Genomic DNA, 19,089 nt, shown 5'->3' with positions numbered 1-19,089 from the left:
CTTGGGCTGCATTCTGCCGAAGGCGTCTACACAGTTGCCGGTTTTGTAAGGCGGAACGGAGCTGTCCGCATGGGGCCCCTCTTGCTCCATCGCGCGCTGATGAGACCATGGGCGAGTCTACGCGCACAGGCTTTCTAAAAGTCTCCGTGAGCGTTGGCGCTCGGAGCCCGCTCGCTCCTTCGCATCGTATACACGCTGGAGACTCCGTGCCGTTCCGGGCGCCGTTGGCGGCGGCGGCAGCAGCGCCCCGGGGGACCGAAGAAACGAGCCGAGCCGTTTCGTTCTTTTTTATTTCTTTTGCTCCCTCGCTTGAAATGCGTTCGCGCGTGGTCGCGTCTCCCCTCGGCGCGGCACGGAGCCAGGAAACGATCGCGCGCTCTCGGCGCGGCTTCAAAGAGCGCGGCTGGGCTGCGGCGGCGGATGCGACGCTTCGTTGGCTCTGGCTTGGCGGGCACGCAGAGGCGGAGACGACGACGACGCGTCGTGCCGCGGAGAGCACGGCGACAGGGCTCACCGGCGAGTGTTCGGGAGAAGGAGGGGGACGTGGTTTCGAAGAAGGGGAAGGGCGAGCGAGGCAGCTTTTTGTCGAGGTGGCGTTCGTGCCGTAATGCCTTTTTCCGTGAACCGTGGAAGGCTCGCTCGCGCGGCGCTCTTTTGAGCAGCGTTGGCAGGATTTACGGGACATTTTAGCCAGCGGCCGCCTGGAGGGGCTGACCGGCCATTACAAAGGCAAAAAAAAAAAGTGCGAGGGATAAGATAACTGTAGTGAAAAGGAACGTGAAAGTGGATAGAAAAAGAAAATAATTTTTACCCGCCGTTGTTATCTGCGCAGCTAACCGCAGGGCCTTGTCGTTTATGGTGGGGGTTCGAGAGAACAGCCCGCTTGAATACGGTCCGCCGGCTGTACCCGTGCGCTTTCTCCCTGGGTCGTCGCTGTAATAGCGCGTCAGCCGCGCGTCGTCGTCGTCGAGATCACCGAGCGGCCCGAGTATAGCGCCATTAAACTCGGGGCGCGGACGCAGTTGCTGCTGTAGAGCGCCGTTACGACGACGATGACGACTTAACTTGCGTGGGCTGACGCTTTCCCATGCCTGGAAAAGCGGGCCGCATCTATTATTTTTGTGTTTTTTTTGCGCCCCATTCTGTTTGTCATCGTTTGCTGCGTGCGAGCGTACTTAGCAACTGCATGGTACAGCATATGCGCGTCCCCTAAGTGCTTCGTTGGTCGGGCGGCTCGCTAATAAGACAAGCAAGTGGCGCTTGCGTAGCCCTGCGCTGCAGTGTGTAAGAGACGACTCATTGTTTGCGTCTCCTGTAGAGTAGCATGCAAGCAGGCTTAGAGTGCCAAAAGCTATCTTGCTTTTTCGTTAAGCTGTTTTTTTTGTGTGTTTCTGCAAACGCGAAGGTAGAGTCCGCAAAAAATAATAAAAGGGTACGCCTACTGCCGATGTTGTAGCGCATCCGACGCCAGCGACATTTATCTGAAATTCCATCTGCACTGTTTCCACAAAACGTAGAAGCTCGTCCCTCGATGTAGTGTCCTGAACCAGCCGCGGCAACACTACCCAGCAAGTACGAGTATCTGAAATCTTTGCGCGTTACCCTGCCTACCTGGCTATACGTTTTCCTTACCGTGGCACCCGCTCTGTTCGCCCGATGCGAACCCTCGATTATCTCTTCCGTGCATTGTAATAGTCAAGGAGCCAATTCTGCCAGACAGTTCACTTTCTTTATGTCTTCCTTGAGCACCTAGCCTGAATCCTCCCCGCTTTTGCGCCTGTCTTCTTTCGTTGCGCAGGCGTCCGGTACTCGATTCATCCCAAGAAGCGCAAGCTCGACTCGGAGGAACAGTCTCCGTCGCCTGCCACGCCCCCCACCCCGCCGTCGGCGGCGCCGGAAGAGAACGAGGACGTCCTCCCCGCACCTGCGCGCCGCGCTTCCCGCAGCCCCGAGCGCGGCAACGCAGACCCATCCCGGAGGCGTCCGCTCAGCCGCTCGGCCGACGGTCTCTCGTCGCTGCGGCCGGAGCTTCGCCAGCGCAGAATGCAGTACCACGCGGTGCGAAGGCGCAAGCTGCGCTCGGGACTGGACATGATCCGCCGTCGGAAGAGGACCACGCCCTCCGCCGCGGCCAAGCTGGCCGGAAGGAACGACCGCAAGGTGCGTGTGCCTCAACGCCGCCGTCGCTGCGCCGGTCGGGAATGCTTCATGTTGGGACCTAACCTAGACAACGCGTACTACTCTTTCTAGAAAGCGATAATGTGTTACACGCGTTAGTCATGGCTGTCGTTTTACGCGCTTGGTCCGGAAGGATCCTGTGCTGGTGGGTCATTGCTCCGGGTACTTTTTAGTTTCGCACAGGGTTAGGAAGCTTAGGCGGTCCGTAACAGCAAAACGAAATTAGCCTCTCGTTGCGTGCTAAAAGTAACATGCTCAGGTTTAGCGGTAGCTTTGTGATGAACATGAGGATCCATAGCGCACAGTATTCAAGGGACGCAAGACATGTTCACTACCCACTAGCCTGAACCCTGACCCTTCTTTGTGATGAAGCTTTCGTTAGTACTCGGCCGTTGTTAGATGGCCTGCATTGCGGTATCTCGCGCACGAGGTTCCAGTAGCGCTGTCTCTTCAATTGTCTTTTCTCTTTCCTTTCGTCGCAGCCCTTTGGTGAGCTCAACTACAACGCACCGCCAGACTTGAGCAAGATCCCACTGAACAAGGCTACGGGCGAGACTGTCCTCCACCGCGCCGCTCGCCTGGGACATGTGGTGAGCGACCACTGCAGATGTGCTGTTCAAATCGAATCAGATGAAAGCAAATGTTTATTTTCCTCTTGTAAACAAGTACATGAAAGGGCTGCCTTTCAGTTCCTGTCACTTTTAGCCGCCGCGGTGGCTCAGTGGTTATGGCACTCGGCTGCTGAGCCGAAAAACCCGGGTTCGGCCGTGGTGGTCGAATTTCGATGTAGGCGAAATTCTAGAGACCCCTGCACTGTGCGATATCAATGTACGTTAAAGAGCCCGAGGTGGTCGAAATTTCCGGAGCCCATCACTGTGGCGTCCCTCATAGCCTGAATCGCTTTGGGCGTTAAATTCCCGTAAACCAAACCAAACCTCTCAGTCTTATCTTGCTCCAAAAAGTGCTCGGCACTGCTCGCTTCGCCGCAGCACCCGGGCGCTGGTAGGAGAAGTCTCCTTCGCGGGGAAACAAACCGTTGCCCCGCAGGTGTCGCCGCTTTAGAGAGCTTCCGTCCCTTTGTACGAGAACCCGATTATTCGACAAACTGTTGAGCAGAGAAACGTAAACGCGCTAATGGGTGGAGTGGAACGGGAAACTGCAGCAGTAAATTTATTAAGGAGCCTTGCCGCAGTGTTCTCTCTAGCACGGAGTAACCTAGTGCCTGGCACTGTCTCAGTCACGGCACTTCCTGGTCTGCAGTCGAAGGGCGACTTATGGACACAAGTTGGCGCTGCAGCAACGCCTAAAGTCGCTGGCAAATGTGAATAGGAAGTTCAGTACGAAAAAAAAAATCGAGCCATACGGATGACACACACGTTCAGTCAGAGAACCTGCCCGAGGACGACACATGCGCGCACCTGCGCACATAATGCCTGTGCGCGTATTGGCACCAAACGCGTGGTAAAAGTTCATGCGGTGCTCGCAACCTATCTGAGCGAGCCGCGCTGGGAGAAAAACGAGCGAGCGGCCAGGACCGCATCGCCGCCTCAAGTCGCACCTCCGTCCTCTCCTCGGGTCACGCTTTGACGCACGGTCGGCGCTAGCCGAAAATAACCGCGCACACCCGGACGCCTCTCCCCGCGGGGGCCGGAGATCGAAGTGCGCCTCCTGCCAGCTGCGGCTTCGGCCTCGTTTTTCGCGCGGACCGACCCGACACCCTCGCGGCTCATCTTCGCCCCGACCGCTCCCGGCTGCGTCGTCGCGCGGAGGCGGCCTGGTGCGTCGCAGCAGCGAGACTTCCGTGTCGTCGCCTCCCACGCGCGGCGGTCGCTGGCGTGACGCAGTCGGCGCCGCCCCGCGATGCCCTGGATTATCGCTTCCCCTCCGCCGGTGGTGGCCACGTGCGCCGGGGCTTAGCGGCGAGCGGGGCCGCGATCCGGTGGCGCCTCGCTAAGCTTTCTGCGTCGCTCTCGTTCGTCTCGCTGTTTATGTCCGCCCGCGACGCGGGAATGGACAGGTTCGCTGCAGAGGAGTTTGCATCTGAGGAGATAGAAATGCAAATAAAGCGCCCTCGGCAAATTCAGACGGCGCCGAATTTTACGCATCATTTGACGAGCAGGCTGTTTAAATGTGGGCATTCGGAATGAACACCGTGCACGCCCGCACCTTTTGGGCAGTGCCCGCGAGGGAGATGGGAACGTGCTTAAGCGTTGGGATTGGTGTGAAAGAGGTGGTTAATAATAGGTGGCTACCAAGGGAGCCGTAGTCTCTCGCCTTCCACCTTCCCGGTTCCGCCGAACCTTGCGTCGAGTGTCCGAATCTCTTCCCCGATCTCTGGCGCGGAACCCTGCCCGCCGCCGTCCTCCGCGGGTTCCTGGAATCGCGAGCGGTGCCGCCTGATCTTGAAGGGGGGCTGGGAGGGCCGTGCCGCTCGGACGGCGTCCGCGCAGCCCGCAGGCGAAGCGCGGCCTTTTGTTAGAGCGGTGGCTATTTTCTCGCTCTTAGATCGCGCGAGCTCCTGCCGACGTGTACCGCGCGCGTGTTGTTCGCGTCCCGCCCTGCTGCCGGCTCGTTCGATTGCGCTAGGGCAGCGGCAAGGGCGCGGCCTCGATCGGGAGCCGCGGCCCGCTAGGAACGCTGGCGAAGAAAACACGGGAGCCCCGCCGCCGCCTCCATCAAACACGCGAAGGCCGTCGCTCTAGTAGCGCCTCTCGGGAAAACAAAGGACCGGCGCTGGCCGGCAAGAAAAGGCCTGTCAGTGCGCGGCGAGCTTTTTTGGCCCGCAGCGCTGGCGGGCCGGAAGGAATTTTCTCCGGTGGCCGCTCCTGGCCGATCATTCGTCGCGGCGGCTCCTTGCACGCGCGCCGCTGTCCGTAATAGCGGTCGCGATCGTTCAGATACGGTGGCGGTCGTTTATCGGGAGCCCGCTCCGGGCGAACGGGTGTCGCGCGCGGCCTCGTCGACTGTGGACAGGGCGCGTGGTTGGCGGCAACGCGTGCGATTGACATTGCGGCGTTCGTTAATGCAGCCGAAAGCTGTGCCGTTAGAAGAAGCTTGAGGCGACAAGGACAGTGCGAGATAATTGGAGAGCCATTCGGGCGTCGCTGCAGTGGAAGTGTAAATGCTACGCTGTCTGACATGCATTGCAGTCCTTTAATTTGAGGAACCAGCCGTCACTAGGGCTTTTCCTTTTGCTCTGAGCGATACCGAGAACAGTCCATTTCGTTGACACGTTCTCAAAGTAACCATGCAGTCTCGCTGTGCTGTGTGTACAAGTCGTTTTTTGTTCGGATGTGCGCTCCGGTCGTGAAAGGAAAGAAAACAGGAGACGCACAGGTGAAGACCGAAAGAAAAAAAAAAAACATCGGAAATTGGGGAGAAGGGTGGTCACGTTGAAGTCGTTTGGTTCTTATCTTTCCGACATCCCAGCCGCGTGACAGCTTCGGCTGATGGCCTAGGGGTACCTTCGTGGCCTCGCAGAAAACCGCCCCCACTGGACTCACCCCTCCGGGGAGGCCCGCACGCAACAACGCACAGCTCTGCGCCTCTAACGAATGACGGGTAGTGGGTGGCGGGCACGCAGGGTGATTGCGAGCGTCTCCGCCCGCATGGAAGTAGCTCTCGACCCCGCGCGCTCAGCCGGGTCAGCGCGGGCAGCCAGGCGCACCGGTGGGCGGGTGGGGTGCTCGCTCGCCGCGCGCCGTAAACTGAAACCGGTCCCGAGGTCCCCCGCCTGCGTCGCTAATTGGAGGAAATTGCTGCCGCCCGTGCTCGCTCGCCGCTGTCCGTGGACCGCGCTCGTGCTGCTCGCGCGCTCGGCCGGCTCCTGCCCTTCTTTCTTCAGGGGGACAGAGGGGGAGAGTAGAGGAGATAAGTTTGTCCTCCTCCTCGGCTCTGTGGAACCAGCAACCATCCCCGCCTGTCCACCTGCGTGGTCAGGGAGGTGGAGGGGCTTCGCGGATGGGGGCTGGGTTGCAGAGCCGCGGGTCTAATGGCGCAGCGGTGTCTCCGGTGTCGCCTTGAAACCGGACACGGCTGCGCGCACCAGGGAACAAATTGTGGTCGGAGCCTCGGCTGTGTTGTTGGAGTAGCGTACCATGTCGACGTCGACCGACCTGCTTTTAGCGGTAGCCCGCGAGGGGGCCAATTGGCGGTAGTTCTGTAGCGGTCGCTTCTCACGTCTAGGCCACTATAAGGGACCCGGCCAGCAGCAGGTTTCCTCAGCGGCCAACGCTTGGGAACTCCTGCAGCCTTCTGGCGCGATGTTTCGCAGGTGCACCGCGGCAGCGAAACAAGTTAAGGCAAACGCGCCTCCATCTGAAGTCGGGCGATTTCGTGCTTGCTAGACTGCCGTATCGTCTTCCTTCGTCAGTGACCGACCGCTGCCATTCGCTGACTCTTAAGCCCTTTTCCACTGACGGAGGTATTTTCGTTCGAGGGGTATCGCGTTTCTCTTCACTGAGCGTTTCTTTTTCTTCCCCTTGAACATATCCCGCTCGTTTCCATTAGGGTGAAAGCTCCGCGTCCGGGTACGAACGTGGCCTTCTCTCCCTTCGCAGTAATCCATGCAAAGTGGACGGAAGGCGCAAACGAGCGGCGGGTGAATGCGAGATGATGCCGCCGCTTTGGGGCCCCACCGTCCTTTCTCCGCGCGCACGCCCAACGTTGACTCACTCACGCTTCCCCTACTCGGCGACGCCGCGTCCCGGCACGTAGCACCGCGTCCTCCGCCTCCTGCGGGCGCCTCGGGTTTCGCCCGTCCCGGACGACCGACCCATCTCCGGGCGGCGATCCACTCCGTTCCCCTACTGACGTGGCCTTATAAAACCGCGCAGGGGAAACCCCCCTTCTTTCGTTCTCTTTCTCGTTATTTTTCTTACCCCCCTGGGAACGCGCGCACAGTATAATAGCGCTCACAATGGCTGCGGCGTGCAGCGGGATCTGCGACCAAGATGGCCTGCGACAGCGCAGGCCATCTGGCGGGGTCCGGCCTCTCCTTGCGCGTCTTTTTCTTTAAAGGTCGGGCGCTTATACGAACTGAAACCCGTGGTTCTGCCGCGTCACTCGTATCTGTGGTCTCGCGGGTCAGGGTGCGGTTGCCGAGCGGGGCGGCTGTCAGTCACGTTGCCGCCGTCACACAGCTGACCCCTCTCTCTCTCTCCACTCGCCCTGGACTTAGCGAACACTGTCGGTAGTGATCGACGTCGCTTAACGCGAGTCCCTCAGGTTTCACAAGGTATTGCGCGTCGCGGATAAAAGAGGATGCTGCGAAAGGGGAAGCTGTTCTTTTACGGTCGGCTCAATTGTGGGTGAAGGGTGAGGGAAGAACAGTCGCGGTGCACACGGCTTGACTGTGCTTCGTTCAAACGCGGCAATCTGTCGGATATTTAATGCGATAGGATTAGAACCCACACGGGACCAAGACACGTCGTCGGTCATTAAATTTGTCTGTTGGCTGGACGGAAGTGACGTCACCACTCCCCGGAGCATTTTTATTAGCTTATGGCAAGTGTAATCAGAACTGGCTGTACCAACAGCTGCTAATGCTGTCGAATTGCGAACACATAACGAAGTTAGTTGTCCCTGTGATTTCCTTTACCATAGTGACCGGCCTCCCGTGAGCAGGCTTAATTAGCGGTTACTCGGAGGGAAACTGTGTGTGTGTGTGGGGGGGGGGGGGGGGGGCGGTGGTCAGCCGAGCGCGTTTACAACTGCGGCAATGGCTAGAATTCTTCCGGGCTTTTCCGAGACGGGCGTTGGGTTGTCGCGAGCCCCACTTTTATCCCTCGCAGCCGATTTCTCCTTCCTTCCTGTTGCGCACCTGACATCAAACCCGCCTCTGCGAAGGAAGGGTCCGACGGCGGCGGCGGCCTCCTGTCGGAAGTGATGTCCGGCGCGTTTGCGGGCCTCCCTCGCCGCTCCCGCTATGCTAATAGAAGCCGTGACGAACGAGCGCCCGCCGCCGCAAAGGCCGAAACCGCGGCTCCGTAAGACGGCGATGCGAGGTGGCGGCCGTGCAGTGGTGCGGGGAACGCAGGATAAAAGAAAAGAAAACGAAGAAATACGCGCAGCCGTCGTCTTCTTGTCTCGGCGGCGCCGCGCAGCACTCGCTCACATATATATTCAGCGTTCAGCCAGCGGGCGTGCGTCCAATCGACAGGTGCGCGCGGCGGCGGCGGCGTGATTTTCTTCTTTTTTCCTCGCCGTGTACGGCAAGGCGGACGACGAGCGCGGCGGCCGCTGTATTATTCAGCTGTCCGCCTCCTCGTCCGATCGGAGCGACGGCGCGAGGCAGTCACCGGCGCCGCCGTGCTGCTGCAGGCAGCCTTCTTATTCAACCGCGTGTGCGCGCCGCGAGGGAGCCAGCCAGCGAGTGTGCGCCGAGGCTATTTTCTCCCGCTGCTCTCTTCGCAGTCGGCCCCGAAAGAACGGGCGAGGTGGAGGGGAGCTCCATCGTTCGCTGCGACGCCGGCGAGCGTGCGTGCGTTCGGTCTATATGAGCTTGCTGCGCTCGCGCCCAGCCTGAGACGTCCGTGATTGCGGGGCCGATCGAAGCGCGGCACGCTTCATGCTCCTCATTTCTCTTTTCTTTCTTTTTTTTGTTAGTTGAATCTTTGCGCTGCCACCTCCCTTGCCGCTACTGCCTACGATAAAAAAAAAGATCGTTTTCGTTGCAGGTAATATATCTTGCCCATGGAAATGACTACCGGGGACTTTTTAAGCGGAGAGCACTCCGCTGCGAAATGAGACCGCTTTGCGCAGTTGTCAGCGTTGTCTACGCTTGCGGGGCGAACTCGGTGGGGATAATCTGAGTGGGTGTCCGTAATTAGGGTGAAAATAGTCGTGACGAGAAAGTGCTGACTCGTGCTCAGCCCGGCCGAACATCACTGACTGAGTAAAGGTCACTCGCCTGACAGGAACCAGTCCTACCTCCGCTCACACCGAGTCATTGGAATCCCTGCGAACAAACGAGCTGGCGGTCTCGAAGCTATCCAGCTAGCTAGCCTCGCTGGCCCGAATGTTTGCCGCTCGAGAGCCGACGCACGCGAGCGACCTTAGAAAGAGCGCCGCTCTGCCGTGCCGAGCCGTCGCCTAGCACGCCAACGCAATCGATGCTCGAACGTGCGGGGGCAGCCAGCCAGGCAGGCAGGGAAAAAAAGACGCGCGCCTGCAGGGTGCCGTGAAGAGCGCGCGGGGGCCGCCAGTGCCAGTCGCGTCGGCCCCGCAGTAGATGCTGCAGCTGCCGCGGTGGCGCGTGCGTCTTCCAGGAAGCTTCACCGCTCTCGAGCCGAGGCCGGGAGGAGGGCACCCCTCAATCTCTCGGCGGTGGCGGCGGCCCCCTACGTGCCCGGCAAGAAGAAAAAAAAAGCGAGACGCGCCCGAAATAAAGTCGACGCCACCCCGGCCGCCGCCGCCGCTCACGCGTTCTCGCAACGCCTTGCGAAAGAACCTTCTTCTCTTGGGACGGCGGCGGCGACTCCCGGCAGCCGGCTCGGATGGCGGTCTTGCGAACGCGACGGACCGAGTCGGTAGAAAAAAAAGAAAAATAATAAAAAAAACGGGAATGCGTCTCGCTGGCACTGCACTCCGCGCGGCCGGGCCCACCGGTACGCGCGCGTGCTCATCAGGCGACGACTCCGTCCTCGGGGCCGCCTCCGCACGTACGGGCGTCGTCTCCTCGGACGTCGCCGTGGGCCGACGGCGGTGACGTCGCTCGGCGACCAGCGGCGAGCCTGTGCAGGAGGCGTGCATGTGCTGCCGCGTGTGTTTACCACCCTCCCGAACGGAGGCCGCTGCGAAGGAGACGACGCGAGCCTTGACACGGAAACGCCGCGCGCGACGACGGCATCGTAGTCGTAGTGGCAGCAGCAGTGGCAGTAGCGGGCTTCTGCGTCCCGCGCGCGTTTTGGAGGCCTTCCGCGAAAGGAAAAACCTCGGGGCCCGTCTTCGAGCGGAAGGTGAAAAGACAGGAAGGGGAGGAGGGATGGTTGGCTGTCTCCGCATCAGTCGCTGAATCCCGCACTCTTGCGTAGCAGCCGGCGAGCGGCGCATTCGCGCGAGAAGAGGCACGCGAATGCCGCCCGTTGCGCGAGAGAAAATTTTATGGCGCCGCCGCACGCGATCGCTGGGCGCAACGATTCTTTTTTCTTTTTTACTCGCGGGTGAGCGCTGGGGCCGCTTTATTGTCCCAGCGGCTGCGAAGGCCTTCACGGCATTTAGCGTTTAGAAGCATCGCGCTTCGCTCTTTTCCTTCCCGTGGCGCGGTGCCCTGCCCGTTGGGAAGCGCTTTTTCCAGTCCCCCGTAGCACTCAGCTTGATGCTTGCAAGACTTTCTCTTTTCGGTGCATAAGGGAACTCGCAGCACCGTTTGACCACGCTGCTACCGCGTGTATGGTGTTGCTCAAACTACTGCTGCGCCACTTCAGCGCTGCGGGCTTCCTCAGCTGAGGGCGTAGCTGGTAGCCGCGGCGTTTCGGTGGTCCGTCACGTAATCGGGCATCGGCTGCGCACGACCGTTCGGCGGCGCCGCCTTCCCGCATTCCGCTGGCGCTGGACCGCAGCGGCGGCGACGCCGAGGGCATCGGGGCCCTTATTTGCCGCCCCCAAGTCAAAGAGAGACGGGGCCGGCCTGTGCTCATCTGCCGTTGCTGCTCGCCGGGAGCGATCAAAGCGGGCCGAGCTCCCCCCCTGCGCGTTGCTGATCGGCAAAAGCGCGCGCCGCTCCCAGGGAAATGAGGTCGTTTGGAGGAGCTCACGCTTCGTCGCTCTGTCCGGCTGGGTCTCTTTTTTTTTCGGCCTTCCCCGCCGCGGCTCGCTGCTGGACGCCTCCTGCCGCTGATTGCGGCCCGGTCACTGGCTGATTGCTGGCGGCGACGCCTGCCGGCGCCGAAATCGCGCCGCTGCTGCTTTTGCCGGGGGAGGTTGCGTGGCTTCTCTCGATGGTTGCACAGTCCCACCCTGCTGAGTTGCTACTGGGCAGCTCCGCTTCCTTTGCTGTCCTGGTGCTTTCACGTGCTCTCTTTGTGGAAGGAAAAGGTGTTGCGCTCATTCTTCGCATGTGCGAAATTCGGCGACCGTTCCAACCCTTTATTCATATCTCACGGGGTAGTAGGCGGGAACCTTGCGATCATTGCGTAACACCTGAAAATATGGGGAAAGCGCTTGTAGCTTTTGCGCCCTTTTTTTATCTTTCGGTTATGCGTTAAAGAGCTCTCTGTCAACTTGCCGTTGGTCGGGCTTCACGTGAGAAAAGACTGTGTTGTGCGCGTTAAGCTCTTAGCCAGTGTTCCAGTGGGTTACATGTACGTAGCTCTACGGCAATACGAACGCGGGGCAAAAAAAAAGCATCCTGCAAAAGTTTCCTTTCTTTTGTGCCGCCACTCTACGGCCGGCAGGTGCAAGAATATCAGAGAAGGAAATCACAGCGCAGGAACAAGAATGCCAGGCCGTCGGTACGTCGACCCGACTGTCGCGAAAGCGTCTGCGACACGCGAGTGCGCATGCAAGGCTTTCTCGCTTTTTACTGCGCGCGAAAAGTCACGCGCGAGTGTCTAGCTGTTTCATGTGAACGCACGCGCGCATTTTTCTTGTTTCGTCGAAATTCACCTGCTATATGTGAGCAAAGACCGAGCTTGAACTGGCACGCGTTGACGGCCGCACAGGCATGTTCGTGCCCAGAGTGGAGTGTTTAGACGCATTCGTGACACCGCGTCAGAAGCGCTGCGCGACCATCTGTTCCCGGAGAATGATGCAGTGCTGTTTACAAAAAAAAAAAAAGGAGATACCGGGGTTCTGAAAAGAGAAGGAACATACCATATCTACACCACTCGCGCGCGGCCGTCTAATAACTGACACCTTACGGCACTTGTAGAAAACCGATCCCTTTGCAACACTTTGGGGAGCTGGAGAATGTCTGCTGCAACTCTGTTCATACGGGTGCATGTTTGGGGAAGTGGCAGATGCTCTGCTGAAGCGCCGCAGTGGGCATCTTGAGTGAACATGTTCGCTATCTCGTTGGGTGTGCAGGATCTAGCCTGGTGTTGTCTGGAGTCCCACGAAGGCGGCTCCGTCGAGTCGTGCGACCTGAGCGGCCAGACGCCGCTGCACGAGGCCGCGTCGCGAGGACACCTGCGCGTTGGACGCGCCCTTCTCCAGTGCGGCGCCGACCCCAACGCCTGCGCACACAACGGAAGGCGGTGAGTATTGCATGATGGCTGCAGCCAGCGAGAGGAGGTACGCACCTCGTGTGCACCGCAAAGCACTCTGCTGATGTGGAGCAAGAAGTTGGTATAACTCTGACGAGAGGAAAAAAAAAGAATCAAAGAAACCATAGAGGCATTTTTGAGCAAGCACCGCTCAGCCGCCATATTGGTTGGGCGAAGGCATGACGGGACATGGCAGGCGCTTCTTCAGAACGCCCACACGGGGAAAAAAACCTCGACGGGCAGGGCAAAAGAAGCGCTTGTCCACCGACGCTGTCGGTTTCGCGGTACTCCAGCCGCCTCCCGCCGTCGCATGTTTGCGCTGCTCGCCTGCGAAAGAAAAGAACCCAAATAAAACAGGGCCGCTGTAGCGCGCCTGCTGTGCGCCCGGAGAGACAGGACCGTCGGCGCGCACGGCCTGCTTTCGCGTCTTTTTTTTCCCTCTTTTTGCAGCATTGCGCGATCGCGCCGACGCCGTGTTTTTCTTTCTCTCGCTTTTCTTCTTCCCGCTCAGCGCGGCGCTCCTTTCCCGTCGGAACCCGAGCCTCGCCACCTCCGCCACGTGTGTGTGTGTGTGTGTGCGCGCGCTCTGTGCTCCGTGGGGCGGCGGCAGCGCGGTTGCGTGTCGGGGAAAAGCGAACGGGCGAGCGGCGGCAGGAAGTTTGCCGACGCTGCAGCCGGCGCGTAAACATCGGCCTTCGCCGCCGCTGTTGGCCTCTCTTCCGTGCCCCCCTCCTGCGCTATCGCTGCCGCTGTTGCTGCTTCGTCCGGTCCGGGAGCGCCGCTCGCCGTAATCCCGCACCCGCACGCGCTGAAAGGAAGAAGCCCGTGCGAGGCGCCGGTGGCGGGGCTTCTTGGCTGGCTGGGTCGTGACGAGGGAAAAGACGGACCCGAAGAGCTGAAAAAGCAGGCTTAGAGCCGACAAGGGAATAATAGTACTCTGTGTGTGGGCCTCGGTTTTGCTTTTCCTCTATTCCTGTTGTCTTCGCTGGGGTCACTGCGTTGCGGAAAAATCTCCCCTGACTTCTAACCCAGCAGGCTTTGGCGGTACTGCCGTGTGTCGCGTCCCCGATTCATGGTGCGCCCGCTCGTCGATCCTTTCATGCATTCGCGCAGTCATGCGAAATGCAGAAAGATGGGCATCATGGGCGTAAGAGACATAAATGCGGAGATAGGTCAACGAAGCCTTCGTTTTCGCTTTTCAGCGCTTGTGCAAGGACGGGAAACTTTCGTTGCAGAGCATCCGGAGTCGACACACGGGAATTTTCGTTGCACCGTGTATAGACCAAGAGCTTTACAAAAAAGTTTTAATTGATGTTCAATAACGGGTGAAAAAGCGGCAACCATATAACGAAACTAATAGAATAAATAGCCCAGACAGTGCATGCTGACCTTGCGCGCTTGCTTTCGCAGCCGCGGGGCTCAGGGGCGCGTGTTTTACCTCGCTGCGAAGCAACTGCCCACGGTCTGTCTTGGCGCCAGCGCGGCGCTGCCGGCCTCTGAGCCATAATCCGCCCCCCAGATGGCTGGCAGCGGCTCGAATGACCCCGTCCGGCGCAGCCGTGCGCGGGACCGGAGGCGGCAGATGCCCCGCAGATAGGGGGGCTCTCTCCCTGCGTGGCCCGGCTGGACGTGACTTTTATCGCGGCCGGCAGATAGCCGCCGCCATGCTTCCCTCGGGAGGGGAACGACTGAAATACGAGTTTGTCAAGCCGGGCCTAGCGCGTGCAAACACTGCCGGGGCGGCCTAAGAGCAAACTTCCCATTCAGAGCTTGCGCGCTTGGCTGTGTTTGCTGGTGGCAGGCACGCCGTACGCGTCGCCGCGCAGCCGGTTAGCCTTCGCCGGTCTCTGGACCCTCCGACCCTTAATCAGCTCGGAACCCTGAACAAACGCGACGCGAGGGCCGGCGCTTAAAGCGCTCCGATAGCCGCTGCGTCTCAGCTACGAAGTCGCAAACGAGGGCCCCGCCGCCGCGGCGGCGGCTGCGTCAGTCGGGCAGCGCCGAGCACGTGCGTGCGCGGGCGTAGAGGCTCTCGCACGGCGAGGAGGAAGAGGGTCAGTATTATACGAATCAAAGGTTGCGAGGGTCTGGGGAGGCAGAGAGAAAGGAAGGAGGGGGCGGGCGCGCTCACGTCTCGCCGATAATTACGGCGCCCTTCGCACGGAGCAAACAACGCGGAAAGCTTTGCCGCCGCGCGAATCCCCCGCGCTATCGTGAGAGAAACGCCGCGCAGCCGTCCGCTGGGAACCGCGGCGCCAAATGGCGCAATGGGCGCGACAGGTAGCGCCATCTGTTATTGATTTCGCGAACCAATTTCTGCTGAACCTTCCTGCACCGCGCAAGCGCAGGCAATCCCTCTGCTCCCGCTCCCCTCTGTCCTCCCTCCCTATTCTTTTCCTTTGGTTTTCTTTCCTTCGTTCTTTTGACGGTTCGCGCGCACGCGAGGCAGCTTTCGTTCCAGCGTAGCTGCCCCTCCGCGCCCTGCCTCGGCTCGCGCCGTACTTAGCAGCCCCCGCCTGGCCTTCCTGCCTGTTCGCGGGTCTCCGGATAGCGAAGACTGGAATGGGGGAGGGTGATGAGGGAGAGGTGAAGGCGTGCACCCACTTTTATCTTGGCGCGGCTCGGCGGCACGGCGGGTACGCAGCCTCGGCCTTCGCTCCCTGGTCGTCCGCGATGGATCTCCCCTCTCTCTTTCTTCTTTCTCTCTCTGTTTTTGATATTCTTCTCGGTGCGGCTCTTTGATTCTCTCCTCTCTGCCGCCGGCAAATTCTCCCCTCTCCACCTGGGCTGTTTTTTCTTCGTGGGAATTCGCCGCTTCGTTCGTTCCGCGGGGTGCCCGCGCCGCCGCCTCCGTTCCATCTTCGCTGGCCGCCGTCGCAGTGGTTTTTTTTTTTTTACTCTGCGCCCGTTCGAGCGGCTCCCTCCGGTCGTAAAAACCGAACTCGCCTGGCCTCGCGGTGGGAGCTGCGTGATCGCTGGGAGCCGCCGCGGAGGGTTTTGCTGCTGCCGCCGCCGGCTGCGCGCGCGCGTTCTGCGGCTGGCCCCGCGGCGCGCATGATTCATCGGATCGAGCCTCGTTTGTCGCTCCCTGGTTGCCGGTCGCCCGCGGCGTGTTCTTCGCCCCTTCACGGTTGCTGAGAAGGCGCCAAGCGGTTCCTGGACGTCTCGAGTTCTTGGCTCTCTTTTCTTGCGTATTCTTCAAAGTTACCTCTACTTAGAAAGTGCATGGATTTAAGGATGATCGATTAGTTAATGTCGCTGCGCCTTACAGGATGTATTACACCAGGAGCTTATCGTCAGTTTGCTGCTAACCTTCGGATTGTGTAAACGGCGAAACGAAGAAAAAAAGTCGGCTCTGCTGTTCTATGAGGAGGAGGGAAACAATTTTGTTCAGGCGCAGTACTTGGTCTCCAATTTTGAACTACCAACTTTGCTCTGCAGCGCTTTCGTTTTTTTTTGCTTAAATCCTACACGTTGCGTGTGTGTGTGTGTCATGGGGGGGGGGGGGGCAATGCACGCCAAACTTTCGCTCCACGAGGTAGGGAAGCGGAATAAAGAGGAGCCGGTACTGGAGAAGACGTGCAAGCTCTGTAGCCGCTTTGGAACAATAGTCTACGTTTTCTTTTTCGTCTTTCTCGTGTGCCGTACGGGGTGAGTATAATAATATCCCGAGCGACATAAATATCTGCTTGTTTACGTCCAAAGCAAGCGTGGGAACAATGCCGCTTCTGTGGAAGCCCTCCGGAACGTCTGGGGCGTGAAGTGCGCGAGACAAAGGTTTTTTTTTTTTTGCCCTCCGACTCTCATGTCGAGACGCCTCCTCGTGCATCGCACACCTCTGGACGTCTTTTGTTGCTGCTTCCAGACTCCGGTTTTATTGCATCGGCCTGCACCGTCGGTTAGGCTTCAGGGTTGTCCATGCGGGGGTGATACTGGCGGGAAATTGGTATTAGGCGTCTTGATCTCGGCATACTTAGCACTTCATTGGCTTTTGCTAGGCGTGGCCGAAATAGCTAAAAGTTGCGCAGTCACGCAGCCTTATGTTCCAGGTTTTGTTCTCCAGTCGTAACCAAACGCTGAGTGGGAAACATTCTGGTTCTCTTCCAAGGCGCTACTTTGCTCTGTTATGAAAATGTGGCAGTGTATTAAAACTGACAGCTTTTGACAGTACAGTTCACTTCTCTGGCTACAACGGCAGTTGTCGTGGGTGTGGTCACGATTTGCCCCGGTTACCGCGAATTCACGGACTCGTATGATTTGGTCTGTAGTTACGTTGTAAGGATTTGCCGTATGGTTAAGCTGATTCCAACTCGGGTCGCGCACGGTGACCTCATCTAAGAATTTCACGCCGTCTCATCTCGTGGCCTGGCCTTTTTTGGGGAGACTGTTATGATGACGCGCCACTTTTGCACCACCAGCCGACATAGTTAAACGCGCTCATAATCGCCGCTCTCTAGCTACACTTGCCGGTACTGACTGGAGAAAGAAAGGGTCGCGAACATGAGAGAAAATAATGACGAAGGTGCGAACTCTATATATTTTTATTGTCTCGGCGTCCGCGGCTGTCGCCTTTCGCCGCGGCAGTTTGTCTCCCCAGTCTTTCTTGCTTGCGTCGTCTCCGCGAAAACCTATTCTTCTGCGGCCCTCCCCTCGCTCTCGGCAACACTCGCTCGATCGCGCCATTTGATGGCTGCGCGTTGTACCGCTCGGCGGCGGCGGCATTTTCTCGCCACCCGAGGCGCGAAGGGAGCAAGACGGAGAACAGCGCAGCGCAGCACAAAAGAACGCCGCGCGGCAACCAAAGAATGAGCGCACGCCATGGCTGCCGCTGTCAAGAGACCCCCCCCTGCTGTCTCCCCGCCGTCCGTGCGCGGCCTTTGTTTATTGTGCACGCGTGGCGTGACCGGGCCCGCCGCCGCGCGGCCATCCTGCTGCTGTCCGCATCGCCGGCGCTCGATGATGATGAGCCCGAGGCGGCTTTTCTTCTCGCGGCCGGTGGGCGTAAGCGCTTCTTCGCCGAGGAGGAGGCGTGGGAGGTTGCTCGCCGACCGATCGGGCCATTCTTTTCTTTGCTGCTGCTGATGCGGCCGTCTCTTTGCTGCTGCTGCTTGCTGGCTGTGTTTTTCTTTCCGCTTGCGGCACCCTTTTTATTGTTTTTGTACGCATCTGTCGGGCTCTGCGCTGCGGTCGTTGCGTGCGGTATGAAGCGGCAGGCATGGGCACGTGTGGAGACCCAGAAGTCACGAAACTTGTCTGTGGTGATTATAAATTTTGGTTGGACATCGGACGTGTTTTTCCCTTTGCGATCTCCAACTACTAGCCAACGACACTGGCCTTTAATAAAAGAAATAAAAACTGAGGTTCAGTAGCACGACTTTTTCGGCTATCAAAACACCCGCGGTTTTTTTTCCCTTAAATGGGCGGGCGGGATGCTTCTATCTTCTTCTTGGAGCGTTGGCATTATTGACGCAATGCCGGGACGGCCGTGTGTTGCCGGCACTCATTGCTGAAAGTGGCGTTGGCGCCGTATAATTGACGTGGTCTCTGAATTCCCTCCTCGTTTTTCTGTTTTGTTCACAGGCCCCTGCATGACGCTGTGGAAAAGGGTCACGTGGAGATGGTGCGTCTGCTGCTGTCGTACGGCGCCGACGCCACCCTGACCACCGGCTCCGGATTGTCACCACTCGAACTGGCCAGGTCGCCCATCATGGTGGAACTGCTGAGAGGTGAGCCGCGTCTGGTCTTCAATCCAGCGGATTCGGTTTATTTATTATCGAAAAGACACTATATCAACGCCACTCCCTCTTCACTGATAGCAGTCGTGTTTGCTAAGGGTCTTTATTCCGGCCGCAACGCAGCCGCGTGAACGTTGCCGAACAGCGCTCATTGCTCACAGATGTCTTGTTTTTGTTTTGTTTTCACACTACTATTTCTAGCGTTTAGTATTCTTAACGGAGTTAAAAATAGGTTAACCGCGAAAAGGGAATCTGATGAATGGGATAGCCAGCTGTGCTGTTTTCCGCTGCACACAAAGCCTTCGCGCATATGCTCATCGTCACTCGTTTTGTAGTGAATTTCTTGCGCCATCTTTTCCACTAACTCTGCAATCTCTTCTTGCCCCCGCAGGCTTCCTTTCCGACATGGCTGGCGAGAGCATTGACGGGAGCCCTGTGTTGCCGTGGCACTTCGCGGGCACCGCCTCGTTCATGGGTGAGTAGAGACCTTTTGCGTGAACGGGCGTTTTGGGCGGACTTGCCTGCCAGTGGCCGCGGGAACTGTACCGAAGCTATAGTCGGAAGCTGTAGGTACTCATTTACTATGCATCACGCTCGCAGGGTTTCTAATTTTAAAGCAAGGGAGCACTCCTTGTACTCTGTGAAAGGGCTTAGCTACGAGCTTCGTTATTCTCGGGGCTGAGCCCTAAGCGCGGTCCGCGCATATACTTAACAGCGGTCGCCCCTCTTCTCTCGCGCAGACCCCAAGGACACCGGCTTCGACATCCTGGCCGGCGCCCCCGCTGAGGACTCTGGCGATGACATGCTCTTCCAGCAGCTGAGTGAATCGGCGCAGATCGCCACCTACAGGCTGAGTCCGCACCTGGCCGGCGCCGCCGCCACCGACTCTAGGTGAGTAGGAAGCTCTGAACTGCGCGTCTCACTTTTCCATGGCGCACGCCGATTGCTTCCTTTGCTGCGTCTCTGTTACA

At 58.9% G+C, this 19,089-nt stretch overlaps 1 protein-coding gene across 1 annotated transcript in view; it reads left to right on the top strand.

Moving 5' to 3' along the window:
• LOC149343567 (uncharacterized) overlaps nucleotides 1–19,089 on the top strand; it is a 62,948-nt gene that overhangs the window by 37,913 nt on the left and 5,946 nt on the right. Inside the window, exons 5-10 of the mRNA XM_089545964.1 lie at nucleotides 1,799–2,160; nucleotides 2,661–2,768; nucleotides 12,205–12,374; nucleotides 17,964–18,109; nucleotides 18,510–18,593; nucleotides 18,859–19,009. Coding sequence (XP_089402090.1) covers nucleotides 1,799–2,160; nucleotides 2,661–2,768; nucleotides 12,205–12,374; nucleotides 17,964–18,109; nucleotides 18,510–18,593; nucleotides 18,859–19,009 — 1,021 coding nt within the window. The remainder of the gene's footprint in view (nucleotides 1–1,798; nucleotides 2,161–2,660; nucleotides 2,769–12,204; nucleotides 12,375–17,963; nucleotides 18,110–18,509; nucleotides 18,594–18,858; nucleotides 19,010–19,089) is intronic.

This window comes from Amblyomma mixtum, chromosome 5 (assembly GCF_055824585.1).
Source record: "Amblyomma mixtum isolate Tamu chromosome 5, ASM5582458v1, whole genome shotgun sequence".
Taxonomy (NCBI): Eukaryota; Metazoa; Arthropoda; class Arachnida; order Ixodida; family Ixodidae; genus Amblyomma; species Amblyomma mixtum.
Note: the sequence above shows the minus strand (reverse complement) of the source record. Positions and strands in the feature narration are given on the sequence as shown.